Below are 14,574 nucleotides of genomic sequence, written 5' to 3'. Positions count from 1 at the left end.
GTAACTTTTGAAGAGAGATCCTCTGCAGCCAACAATGTTCAACATAACTACTATTGTTTGCTTTGACAAAGGATATTGAGCCTTCTCCACAGAGCGTCCTGTGTCTTTACGGCCCACTTCTAGAAAAGGACAGGGCTAGAAAATAGAGAGCACGGCCAGGACACAGGAACCGACTGATCACACTGCTCCATTTCCTCCAAGGATACAATTCTGCCAGTTGCACTGAAATGAATAAGCACTAAGGACAAGACTTTTCCATCAAAAGGATTATATTCTATACATGCCCTTATTTACAGACTACCGCTTTATTCATTAAACCAGAGTGGGTGTTCAGTAATAAGATTAAATGTGAACTACAAGTGCTAACTAGCTCAAAGACGGAGATAGCATACGGTATGGCTTATTAAATATAGCAGTCCTCAGATTTAAGCCCCCGCCCATCTAAATGCAGACATTTAAACCTAGAGCTCTGCAAAGTTTACGTCAGGTATTATATCCATTCACCAGTAATCCTCTTACTTATTTATCTCTATCCAAGTCATCCATTATAGCTTTACTCTTTAGTTCCGCTATGTTCAACAGGCATGAACATTTAATTTCCCCACTACTAAAATTAATGAAAACAAAATGCAGTAAATCAGCTTTCAACGACTGTTAATCATGGCTATCGGAGTTTAGAGAATAAACCTTATTTACATACATTTTCCATCTTTTTTAATTATTACATAGAAAGCTAGAGATGACGGGAACATGCATTCCAACGAAGTCAATCTAAAGTAGCCCATTAGGGTTGGGGCAATTTTAATATCCAGCGCTCAAAGATTACAGCTTCGCTTTGAAAAGGGAGCATCACACCCCTATACTCCAAAAGGTATTTTGTGGGTCTAAGGTACAAGGGGGGGGGGGCCCCGCAGGACGGTGCTTCAATATTATTGTGTGTAGGCAAAAATAGTCAGTGCCCACTCCTTACAAGGGGAATATGTATTCTTAAAGGGGCACCCTTAACACAACGGTCTTATTTGCATTTTGCGATTAAAAAATAAATTAACGTACCGCTTTTCATCAGGAATATTGGATTCATTTATATCAGCACGTAATGTTCATCGGTTTGACTAATGAAGGCACCATCATTACTTTGAACACAAAACACAGAACAATAACAGAGGATAACCATTTTCCTTGGGGCTTTAGGCAAAGGACTGTAACAAAACTCTCCAAAGCTTCCGTTTACCATAGCAATACTAAACAGTAAAACCAACATTTAAAAATACTTCTCCGATTTGAGGTTGTCAGTCAGCGACATCAAACTTATTAAACCTGCTGTATTGACTACTCTAGAGGAAGATCATGTTCACCCCTCCACGGGTGCTATAAACGCAATTGTAGGGCACACCGATTCAATTCACATCACTGGGAGCCTGGCTGCTGCCACGGGACGGCTACCCCAGCCAGTAACAGGGACCGGATTATATTAAGAAAAAAAAACCTCACACCAGCACACAGCAGCAAAAGGGTTAATGTCTTCATTAAACATCAATGGCTGCACAGCACGTGATCTGCAAATCTGACCCAACGTTCGGGGGCAAGGAAATAATATAGGTGGCGAAAACTACGCTGCTACTGAAACAATAAAAAAAGGAAATCCCAACTTCAGAAAGAAATACTGGAATATTTTAAATGTGGTTTAAGAATTACTGACAAGTCGAGGAGCAATAAATTAGTTTCCACACACCAACAACAGAAATCTATATAGTTCCATAGTAGATGAGGATGGAGGGGGAAAAAAAACCCCCAAAAAAAACACACACGACGTGTCCATCAAGTTAAATCTCTGCTAAATTTAGACGACCGATAAAAAATATAGGATAAAGTATTTACAGTATAGGCATAACCCCGCATTAAAGTACGCAATGGGACCGGAGCATGTATGTAAAGCGAAAATGTACTTAAAGTGAAGCACTACCTTTTCCCACTTACCGATGCATGTACTGTACTGCAATCGTGATATACGTGCATAACTGATGTAAATAACACATGTGTAACAGGCTCTATAGTATCCCCGCTTGCGCACAACTTTGGTACAGGTAGGGAGCCGGTATTGCTGTTCAGGACGTGCTGACAGGCGCATGCGTGAGCTGCCGTTTGCCTATTGGGCGATATGTCCTTACTCACGAGTGTACTTAAAGTGAGTGCACTTAAAGTGAGTGTCCTTAAACCGGGGTATGCCTGTATATTGATCCAGAGGAAGGGAAACAGAAAAACTGCAGTGACGTCATCCAATACCGTCGTAGAAGGGAAAAATACATTCTTACCCAACTCCAATACTAGGTACAGGCAGTCCTCGGTTATCCAACGGAATCTGTTCTGGAAGTAGCGTTGGATAGTGAAACAGTTGTAAAGCGCGTCCCATGTTAATCAGTGGTGGCGAGGGTCGGATAACACATTCCGGTGTCGAAAAACGGCCCTTAGGGTTGCGTTGTAAAGCGTTGGATATGCCATTCGTTGTAAAGGAAACGTTGGATAACAAGGACTGCCTATACAGTATTTCTTCCTGGATCAACATCCTTCCCATGTTTACTTATTTGGTATATCCCTGTATACCTTTACTTTCTAAAAAGATGTCCAACATATTTTTTTAATATATATTGTTCTGCCATCAGTCTCCTTGGTAATGAATTCCACATTGTAACTGGTGAAATCTCCTTTCCTCCAACCTTAAGGTATTTTCTCAATCACTCAAATACTACTTCCCCTGCAGAAATCATGCAAATAATTAATTTCTGATATATTGTTAGTTACAATGCTCCTTCCATCAATTAGAAAGTGTGTAAAAACTATGTTACTGTTAATTTGGTAATCACGTTCGCATAAAAGTAATTGTCCAAGCACACATCAAAATAAAAATGCTACCCCTGGTCATATATTGATGTTTGGGAAAAACTTGAATGAAAAAAAAAGCAAGAGTAAAAAATTCTAAGAAAATATTTGTGTAAATGATGATAGAGAGGAAAAGTTTTAATATAACATTTTTATAGATGTACCTGCAATTGTTAGACAACAAAGTTGTGTTTAGTTTGTTTACATATCAGACTTGAGTTTGCCCCATGTAATTGCTGCACTGTAATAACTAAATAATAATTTTCAGATAAATGTGTCTTCGCTTTAGGATTTTGAATAGAAATTTGAAAAGCTATTAAACGCAACATAAAATATGAAAGGTATCACATGCTCAAGTGCACTCTTTACTACAGCACCTGGAAAAATGAGAAAATACATCTTCATTTCAACGCTGAAAAGGGTGTTTATTCATAGATCGGCCTTCCAACAGAGGTGGCTGGAAAAAACTAAAAATCAAACAAAATGGCGAAGACACAGACACAGGTTCGTTAAATTCGGGGTAAAACTGTCAAATTAAATGTGTTTTCAGCCTTGGGGGGAGAAGAGAGAAATTGGCCAAATGGCTATAAGTCATTTCCTACGGAACGTACTATTAAAGTAGGGTTGTATTTTCTTAGTTAGCCATTTGTTAGCCAAAACTATGGTGGCTGGAGTTTACGGAGGATAGGTTTATGAAACACGGGTCTAAAAGCATCACTTCCCTGGAAGGCGCCACCGTTGTTAGACCTCAACAGCTCACAAAACACTGGGAAATGCTTCTCAAAACAATTGAATTTCCTGTTACCATGCTGAGGGTGGATATATTACAGCAGATGGAGAGCAGCCAAACTCTTTGTAAGATGACCAGATAAAAGACTTAAGATCAGTCTATAATACCAGGTGATAAGCAGCTGGGCTTTTCTTTCTTCTCCAATCTACCCACTCACTCCCTGATAAATAATGTATATGGCCTGGCCTCCAAAATTCTATGGGATGTCCAGTTTATTTATAGTGAAGTGACAAACAACTAATTCAAATGTGAAGATATAATTAAATTTTTTTTTTCATGACTGCATCAAGGAGCGCATCAGCCACACTCTCAATGGTAGTTATAGCAACTGAATAATTCCTGCTAGTTGATCTAACACAGGCATCAGTTACCTCACATGTAACCTACAAAGTTACTTTAATAGCATTAACAATGAACACTGTACACGTATATTGGCAAGATATTTGGTGACAAAAACCCCACAAGACTTTGCTTCAAATGGGTAGAATTAAAACACTGCAAATCATAGGACGAGAGCAGTGCTTCAATCACAAATGTGATATGACATGGAACAAATACAGATAACTAGGTTAATGGTCATGCTGTTCCTAACCCGTGAGTAATCATTATCTAGATTCAGTCATCTCACTAACACGATTTAGACTTTACTATTTCATAAACGTGCATTCTAATGTGTGCTGGAAAAAAAAACATACCAAAATAGCCTCATCCATGAATTAACAGTCAAATGTAATAGAGAAACAAGCATTGCAGAGTTACATTGCTATCATTGTCTATTGAACTGGCTGTTACACAAGGTGTTTTGGGGATAAATGCATTTTGTGCCATTGCAGAAATTCTCCTGCGTCTATAATGCAATACAGCAGGTGGATCTACTCATTTCAACTGACCTTTTAGTTAAAAAAAACAAGAGCAACTGGAAGTGTGTGTGGTAGAAAAGCAGCTCATATTAAACAGAGTTTTTGTAACCCGTTCTGCTAGAAGTCGCTGAAGCTTTGATTACCATTTCAATAATCTTTGTGAAATCTGAAAATCTGCATTTAACGAGAAGAGGATTTATATAAATGCTACACCAAAATGCACATGTATGCAATAATACATACGGCAAATAAATATTTGATAAAAATCTACATACATCACAGCTATTTGAAGCTCTATGCAAAGTAATACTAAACCATGTTTCCCCAAATTCAGTCATCTGAAGCAACAAACAGGGCGAGTTTTCAGGACAAAACAGACAATTGACAAATAGAGCTAGGTTAAATGTGTTAGATGAACACTAAAAGCATGCCCTGTGTTAGGCCTCGGTCCCGCTGCGCTCGGCCACACGCGAGTTCCCCACCAGCAGGGGAATCCTGCGGAGCCGGTCCCGGTCCCCCCTGGCTGCACAGCTTACTACACGCTGTGGCGCGTCAGCCGCTATGGGATACAAGAGAATGGTGTTCCCTAGCGTTGGCGCGTCACGTGGTGTGGCTGTGAGCCAATGGGGAGGGGAGGCTTCGGGAGGAGAGGCTTCGAGGAGCGGGAAGGAGTGTGGAATGAAAGCAGCGTGAGTGCCTGTCTGTGTGTGTGCCTGAGTGCGTGCGTGCCTGTCTGTGTGTATATGTGTGTGCCTGAGTGCGTGAGTGCCTGCCAATGTCTGTGTATGAGTGCCTGCGTGTGTGTGTTGATTTACTTACCCGAGCCGTGGAGGGGGGGGGGGGAGTGTAGCGGGTCCCTCCGCTCAAGCCACGCCCCCCCTCCCGCTCAAACCTCCCACTCCCGCCCACCTCCCGCTCCCTACAGACCGCATATCGCGGTCTGTGTATGTCAGCACCCCGCCTGTCTGCTGAGCGGGCGCACTGACTCTGGGAGCGGGGCCTTAGCTATTCGGAAACCGATATTGGGCAGTAAAATAAAATTCCTTTAGTAAATCAATCATGTATCAGCCCATCAATTAGTTACCCCCAAATCCTAGTCTGCTGCTGCTGAGCCACTGTGACTAATCGAGTTTGGTCCATACTAGACACATGGATGAGGGTATGAAGGAATTGTCTCATAGCAGGCAATGATGTTCAAAGACGATCGCACACGGCCTCAAAGTGGCCTTCCCACGCTGCGCACACAAATAAGCTCATTTAAATATCCTCATTCTCAGACAAAACGTGCTGGAAAGAAAAGACGTTGTCCTAATGCAGGGGTGGCCAACTCCAGTCCTCAAGGGCCACCAGCAGGTCAGGGTTTAAGGATATCTTTTTTGAGCAGAGGTGGCTCAATTAACACAGAGCCACCGGTGCTGAAGCAGCAATATCCTTAAAAACGAATCTGTTGGTGGCCCTTGAGGACTCTTGGCCTAATGTAAGGATGTCCTGTTCCCCATCCCGTTCAGCCCAGCGCCAGGTGCTGTAGTAAAGAGTGCACAATATAAAAAAAAAGACAATGCAGGAAAAAAGGAAGATGAAGGGGCCATTAGGCGGTTAATTGTGAAGGCCGGTCTTAATTAACAAAACAGTGACACCGCAAAGAGCAAGAGAGAAAATCCCCTACATTTTCAGTTTCCGCGAGAGGTATTTAACACTGAAAAATTATTTCATGAGAAGGCAATCATTACAACTTCAGCAATTACAAATATTGCAGCCATTGGTTCACTTTGTATGCAGTATTAGAACGCTTTAGAATGCACCAATTACATTTTAAATGCAATCCACTTAATTATGAAATTAAGTTTCTTTTCTATTTAATTCCATTAATATTGAAAATATCAAATGACACAATCGTGTTGTAGACAGGAGGTATAGGTTCTCACTTGTGTATTGCCATTATGGATCCAACCTTAAATTAATATCAATTACAAGTAGTAAATAATCCCATCAAAAGTATTAAGCCAAACTAACCTTTCCTGCAAGGATAGGCAAACACTGGTGTACAGCTGCAATATAGATCAGTTAGGGGCATTACAATTGCCAAAGATATTTTAATCGAATCCAACACCAATTCTTTTATTTGTGCTAACCAGTTTGCACAACATGGTGATTTAAGTATCACATCGCCTCAAAAAAGTGAACAAAACGTGGCTCCCATTTTCAGTCTTCCTCCATTACAATGTTCTCATGCTGTGACTTCCACGTGGACAACATTAAACGTCCTACAACAAAAAAAGATGAGAAGTGCTCCAGGTCGATTTATTAGAACTCCCTTATGTGCTTTCTGGGGAGAAAATGCCCTTAACACGACTGCATTTATGTGTGGAATAGCAAACGTAGACTGCCGCTTCATATCAAGGCACATCCCTTGAATGCTTCCAGCTAGGAATAGATATACCGGTAAGAACATAAACATCACTTAAGACACCAATTCCAAAAGGCTATTTTGTATTAAGATAGTAGGAGGCACGTCAAATGGTAATCAAGGTAAAGTAGCATTCCATGTTAATTTCATCTCTGGGGGCCCCCTGCTTCCCAGCATACCGCTGTACGCGTTGCCGGTGCCTTCACGGAGGTTTAAACCAAGTGTCTCATGGGAAATTAGGAAGCCGCAACCCCTCCTATTGGCTCCCGCGCTGCGGGAGATTCAATTTGTTTAGTCGTCACCCAGCAGGACATGGAACAGGCTTCCCGAGATAACTACAGAGGTAAGTATCTCAGGAAGCAGAGGTCCCCAGAGCTGAAATTAACACAGCTCTGCTCCACCTGTTTCCCACCTATGATGATGGCTACCTGAATTATTTTTTTACTGCCTCTGCTCAACTACAAAGACAAAAGGTTGGGAGCATCCTACAGGTATAATCTTACTGCAAAATAGGAGAAGAAATCAGGGCTGGGCAGACTTGAACCATTTTAATGGTGATGTGTGTGTTTTACATAAGCACATTCACTGCAATGGAATTCAAAGTAACCTGCTTTAGCCAGAACATCATTGTGATGCTAGGAGGAGCTACATTACGTTTAGTGGGAGGATTGCTCACACTTGTGCAACTCAAGAACATACTAAAGTGCACTCGACGTACACTAAATGACCCAAAAGCTCACAATAAAACATAAAATACATACACACCTTTATTGTATTTTTTTTTAACTTTTGGGGACTGCATTTTCAAGCCCCAATCCCTGACCAACCATGAGATCCCATTTTAAAGAACAAAGACACTTACATTTTCAAAATACTAGCTAGAAGACAGCAATGATGTACGGTATAATAGCCATAGTATTGAAGCGCTAGGCAGCCGGCCAGCCTGTCCTGCTGCATTTCTATTTGAAATTATTCAAAAGCAAGATCACTCATCATAATGCACTTTCTGGCACAGGTTTAGCATTAAGCCCGTTCATAACTTTCGCTGCTGCAGTTTAACTACTTAGGTATCAGAGGAGGCAAAAAACCAAGCAGTTCACAAAATGCTACAGCCGGTAGTTTTATCCTCTGGCTGCAAAAGGGCACAAAAACAACAAACACAAGAACTTAGGTGTTAAGTGCATGACTTGTGAATGTGCGGTGGTTTGAGCCTGTATGTTTTGTAAATCATACCTCTTTGGGGAAATGTCAAATGTACCCTCCAATGCTGGATATACCAAGTCGATATAAAACTCTTCATCATGAAATCAGACAAATTAACAGCCAAAAAGATGTTCTCTCCACAATTTAAACATCTATGCACACACCAAGGTTTAAAAACAGTGTGCATGTATTTTTCAATGCTGGCAGAGCCGGCAAACTCACTGCAGGAGTTACATACAACAAAAACTAAATGCATCTCTGCACCAATTAATAAGAAAAATATGATGTCTCCTGTTAAGTAGTCTCAGATTCTGGGGTCTGCAGTATATAACAAATAAAATCAAAAAGCGATTTCTTGGGTTTTTCAACCTAAGGAAAGAGACGTAAACTAAAGGATTTGGAAAACAATACATCGGAGATGAATGCGAGATCTGGCCCAGCCCTGATCTGAAGCAAAGCATGACTGCTGAGTCGCACTAGTTAATCTTCCTGTTGAAGGATGCTTCCCACTGCTGCAATACTGCACAGCAGCATCCTGGAGAAATGACAGTAGGAAACCGGAAACGTGCAAAAGTGTAAAGAGAGGGGCAGTCCAAGCCTCATTGCTGCAGTAAGAAGACCAATGCATAATTGTCGTACCTTGGATAGTCCTCTGTTATTTCTTTTGCATTAAGCGTCCGAAAACAGGAGATTTTTGTGAATCAATTAATCTGCAGTTACATCAATTCATATGCAAATAATGTCAGCGTATCCATTAGTTATCCCAAAACCTGCTCTGGTTGCGGCTCCTCGAGGAAAGGTTTCAGAGCCTCCAAGGAATATGTGAATTTCTAATAATTCCAATTCCACTAGTGCAGAAGCATGTAATACTGGCACAATAAATATGGCTCAGAACATAATTAAATGTTCATAACAAGTTACTCGTTGCCAAAAAAAAAAATAATCAAGGTAAATCAGGTAACAAAATACCATCACCCCACCTAGAACTTTCACACTTTCAGCTTGTCACCAATGTTCATAACACTGTGCCCATAAAGGGCATTGTTGTGTGATGGTAACCAAACTGCTAAAATGCCTCACTGCGATCCCAATGGTTTCTAAAATCTTCCTGATAAAATCTTGTAATTCGTTGCGGTCTCCATATTGGTTTAGAACAACACAGATTCTCTTTCCATGTTGTGGCACCTTTTATTGAATCATACAAGTTTCTTACGGATGTCATTTGTATGCCAGAGCTCAAGACCTTGATTTATCTGATTCTACCAATGAAAACCAAGTAATGAATGGTTATAAAGGTCAAGTATTGTGTCACAAAATAATCATATGGTGTGGGAGACATTACTGTGGGCCAGACAAAAATTCTTATACTAATGGTTATGGTTGCAGATCATACTGGGCCAGGTGGCACCAAAACAAGGGGAAACTAACAGGATCTACACAGCTTAATAAAAACAGATTTAAGAAGTCCTTGTGCCGCCCTACTCTTCTCAACTCAAATCTGCAAGTAATAACAGGCACTTGAAAGTTAAAAAAAAAAAAAAAAAAAATCGAACAAAATAATGTATTTAGAGAAGCATTACTGAACTGGCACCTGATCTGGGGGGGAGGATTTTCCTTTCTTCACTCTGGAAAAACAAGCTAGGGTACTAACCCTTGCTTTATAGTTACTAGAACTGCTAAGTGCTTGAATCTTAAGACACTGTTCTACATGGCATGAAAGGGTTATTTCACAGGAATGTGGCCTAAAACACAGCATAGTAGTGACCGCAGTATAGAATTTACTATATAGCCTTTGAGAAACTAACTTCATGAATCCCTTTTGATTTGAAAAAGGAAATGTGAAATGTACCCTTGGCCAGAGGATTGCAAAAGCTGCAGTAATATCTGTTTTGCAATAACCATGTGACCTACACATGACTCGCTGCTAAAACGAAGGCCGGGCATAGGAATCATCCGGAAACCAACACAGATCACAGGGTTTCCTACAACACTTTTCCTTACACTATCAGACGCGCCTAGAATGAGTCTCTTTGCACCTACAGTAGAACACATTCAAAACTGCTTCAGTACTGCAGTATTTTGATAAATTGATTTCCCCCCTGAGGGAACAGCACTTCCTGTAGATCTAGGCTAGAGTGACAAGTTGACGTCAAATAGAATACAAACCTCACCTCTGCTTTCTGTTTCTATATTCGCTTTCCTTGTGTTTTACTAGCTTCCTTTGTCTTGGTTTATAGTCATTTGTGTTACTTTGGCATTGGACCGGACAGAGTCCACAGTGAGCTCAGCCACAGTAATTATCTCTAGGAAACAAATGTGAGGCAATATGTACCCATCTAGTCATAATTCCAACTAGCCCAACAGTCCTTTCTTAACCCAGCTGTACAAATCTCACTTTACTTTGTAGCCCACACTCCCAGTAAAGGGGAGGGTGAGGCCTTGGACAGTCTATCTGCTGATATTTACAAACGATACAACGGTTTCACCCAGCTCATAAGATTAAAGTCCACGCCAGGTCAGAATATAAGCTTTCACATAGGGTAGAGGAAGATGGACAAATCCCAATAATATGGCAAGCCTGGTCAGTTTTTTTTTTTTTAAAAGAATATATAATACTAACAAAGAGGCGCTTACATTTCTCATGCCAGTCTTGACACTTTATGAAGTAGCATCACTGTAGTTTGATTACCAGCAGAAACCAAGACACATCTACCCTAAGATACCAGTCACCAATGCAGCCTTCAACTTTCACCTGGCCACACGAGCACTGAAATCCTGTGCCAGCCCCTGCTGCCTTTGTGCAAAGTTAAGATGCACTTAAGAAGTTAAGAACTTCAGGTCTGTGGCCCTAAACCCCAACTCATCCTCTTTAGGACTGTTTTGTCACAGCCCAAATCCACTAACCACCCGGAACTAAAACAGCTTTACCTTTACTATTCCTCTGTCTCGATTCTTACATTTTGTCGGCTTATCATCAGGTAACCTGCCCCACACCACCGCTCTTAATTCTTTTGATTGGTCACGTTTGTCATTAAGTTACCCCACCAGCCACAAGTGGGGCCTTCTCAGCTTTTGGGTAGCAGGGGGTCGACGACATTTAAGCAGTGCAGTGATGAAACACCAAAAACTAAGTAATTCATGGGTGAGTGGACTAACATGGAAATGTTAATTCCCCTCCCCCAGTACACAAAGACAGTGGTCACACACCATATAAAATCTGTGGTGGGAGCTAAATAAAAAAAACTAATTATTTACCCCTTGACGACTACAGCAGGAGAGGGGGTTCAGTGATGGGGATTGTCACTCTGTACCCCCCCTGTATGTCCCCTCACCATCTCACCAGAGCCTGGTCACGTCGTCGTCCCCTCTCACCAGAGCCTGGTCACGTCCCCCCCCCTCTCACCAGAGCCTGGTCACGCCCCCCCCCCCTCTCACCAGAGCCTGGTCACGCGTCCCCCCCCTCTCACCAGAGCCTGGTCACGTGTCCCCCCCCTCTCACCAGAGCCTGGTCACGTGTCCCCCCCCTCTCACCAGAGCCTGGTCACGTGTCCCCCCCTCTCACCAGAGCCTGGTCACGTGTCCCCCCCCTCTCACCAGAGCCTGGTCACGTGTCCCCCCCCTCTCACCAGAGCCTGGTCACGTGTCCCCCCCCTCTCACCAGAGCCTGGTCACGTGTCCCCCCCCCCTCACCAGAGCCTGGTCACGTGTCCCCCCCCCCTCACCAGAGCCTGGTCACGTGTCCCCCCCTCTCACCAGAGCCTGATCACGTGTCCCCCCCTCTCACCAGAGCCTGATCACGTGTGTCCCCCCTCTCACCAGAGCCTGATCACGTGTCCCCCCCCTCACCAGAGCCTGATCACGTGTCCCCCCCCTCACCAGAGCCTGATCACGTGTCCCCCCCCTCTCACCAGAGCCTGGTCACGTCCCCCCCCTCTCACCAGAGCCTGGTCACGTCCCCCCCCTCTCACCAGAGCCTGGTCACGTCCCGTCCCCCCCTCACCAGAGCCTGGTCACGTCCCGTCCCCCCCATCACCAGAGCCTGGTCACGTCCCGTCCCCCCTCTCACCAGAGCCTGGTCACGTCCCGTCCCCCCTCTCACCAGAGCCTGGTCACGTCCCGTCCCCCCTCTCACCAGAGCCTGGTCACGTCCCCCCCCTCTCTCTGACCAGAGCCTGGTCACGTCCGTCCCCCTCTCACCAGAGCCTGGTCACGTCCCCCCCTCTCACCAGAGCCTGGTCACGTCCCCCTCACCAGAGCCTGGTCACGTCCCCCCCCCCCTCTCACCAGAGCCTGGTCACGTCCCCCCCCTCTCACCAGAGCCTGGTCACGTCACCCCCCCTCTCACCAGAGCCTGGTCACGTCCCCCCCCCCTCACCAGAGCCTGGTCACGTCCCCCCCCCCCTCTCACCAGAGCCTGGTCACGTCCCCCCTCCCCTCTCACCAGAGCATGGTCACGTCCCCCCCCCCTCTCACCAGAGCCTGGTCACGTCCCCCCCCCCCTCTCACCAGAGCCTGGTCACGTTGTCCCCCCTCTCACCAGAGCCTGGTCACATCCTCCCCATCTCACCAGAGCCTGGTCACATCCTCCCCATCTCACCAGAGCCTGGTCACATCCTCCCCATCTCACCAGAGCCTGGTCACATCCTCCCCATCTCACCAGAGCCTGGTCACATCCTCCCCATCTCACCAGAGCCGGGTCACATCCTCCCCATCTCACCAGAGCCTGGTCACATCCTCCCCATCTCACCAGAGCCTGGTCACATCCTCCCCATCTCACCAGAGCCTGGTCACATCCTCCCCATCTCACCAGAGCCTGGTCACATCCTCCCCATCTCACCAGAGCCTGGTCACATCCTCCCCATCTCACCAGAGCCTGGTCACATCCCCTCGCCCCACAGTGAAAACGTGTAAAATGGAGATACTCACTACTCGGGATTCATGCTGGACATGTCACTGATCTCTCCACCGCTTCTGCAGAAAACACACACACACAAAACAAAATACAGCAGACCCGAGGCTTCGCAAGAAAAAACCAGGCCGGAGAGAGCGAGGGGACCAAATAAAAAAAGAAAAATATATATTATATATATATAAAGTAGAAGGTAGAAACTCGTACTAATTCCCCCCCACAGACCCGGGATCAACCCCCCCCAAAATCAACAGAGCCCACACAAGCCCAGCTCTCTGTAACCCCAAAATGGCTGACGGCCGAAACCAGGAAATAGTGAATCCTCCAACTCAGGAAGGCTTCGCACTGCCGACTGGAGGCTGGCCTTCGCGGTGCGCTATGGTAGTTGTAGTCCGCCTGCGCCCGCGCTTTTCGCTCACAAGCGTTGGACTTGGGGCGGGTCTTGAACTACATCTCCCAGGGTTCTATCCGGCGGTGCGCGCATGCGTGGCCCGTATCCTCCTCCCCCCTCCCAGTACCCTCGCCGGGCTCCGCCCCACTCCTGGTTCCTGGAGGTGGATTCGGCTCCGGCTCCCTCTCTAGCCGCTGGAGTCTCGCGCATCTGGTTGTGTGGCCGCGCGGCCGCTGCGCTGACGTCATCACTGAAACGTGGCAGCTGCCGGGCTGAGCCGAGCCAGTCACGGGGGGAGGGAGGAGCTGCACACACATCCCGGGGGGCAGGGCAGCTGGGGAGAGAGGGTGCAAAAGCAGCATCATGTTTTATTCATCATCACCATCCACTCCTGTGCGAGCTGACACTGTGATGCATTGACATGTAGTGTCTTGTGCACGTCTGCTGGTTTTCCACCAAAGGTCATTGTGACTAGCGAGAAGCACAGGATTACACATAGGTGTTGCCTGGTGTGAGGAGCAAGAAATAGGCATGCACACCTTCAGAGGTGTTAAACCTGCAAGGACTGGAGGCGGTGGGATTGCCATGTTCTGGGCTCCCACAAAACAAAATTGCATTTTCATGGGAAAGTGTTGATATGTTTTTTTTTTATTATTATTATTTGTGAATTGCGTGGAGGTCTATGTGGTTGTTAATCTATAAGAATTCATGTGTCGATACCTCACCAGACTGTTGATAGGATACATGGGAAATGGGTGCCTCTTAGTGTAACGCAGTGGCCCAAATGTAAATCGAAATCTCTAGAAGTGTACGTGCGCTCAAAAATTAAAAATACTTGCAGATGCTGAAACTCAATGGGAATGAAAAGAAAAGAGGTAGCACTCGCACAAATAGTGGGTAATCGTTATTCATCCAATGTTTTGGTCCAGCACAGCAGGCAGCGGGATAACCCCTTTCAGGACCACTTACAGGGAAATGATACACCAGTATATAAACAATTGGTTTATTGACAATAGAATAACGATATAACGCTACCATACATTATAGCAGGGGAGCGCAAACTTGTTTCCCTGCGCCCCCCCTGCCGGCAGTTCCCCTCTCTCCACGCACCCCTCCCCCCCCCTTACCTTTGCTTCG

General features: G+C 44.9%; 1 protein-coding gene across 1 annotated transcript in view; it reads right to left on the bottom strand.

The window, feature by feature from the left end:
* The window catches only part of RAB1A (RAB1A, member RAS oncogene family), a 31,901-nt gene extending 18,500 nt beyond the window's left edge, over positions 1 to 13,401 (bottom strand). The window contains exon 1 of the mRNA XM_075596114.1: positions 13,064 to 13,401. Within this exon, the coding sequence (XP_075452229.1) occupies positions 13,064 to 13,086 (23 nt within the window). The 5' untranslated portion in view covers positions 13,087 to 13,401. The remainder of the gene's footprint in view (positions 1 to 13,063) is intronic.
* Between the last annotated feature and the right edge of the window lie 1,173 nt (positions 13,402 to 14,574).

The sequence above is a fragment of the Ascaphus truei genome, chromosome 4, assembly GCF_040206685.1.
Source record: "Ascaphus truei isolate aAscTru1 chromosome 4, aAscTru1.hap1, whole genome shotgun sequence".
Taxonomy (NCBI): Eukaryota; Metazoa; Chordata; class Amphibia; order Anura; family Ascaphidae; genus Ascaphus; species Ascaphus truei.
Note: the sequence above shows the minus strand (reverse complement) of the source record. Positions and strands in the feature narration are given on the sequence as shown.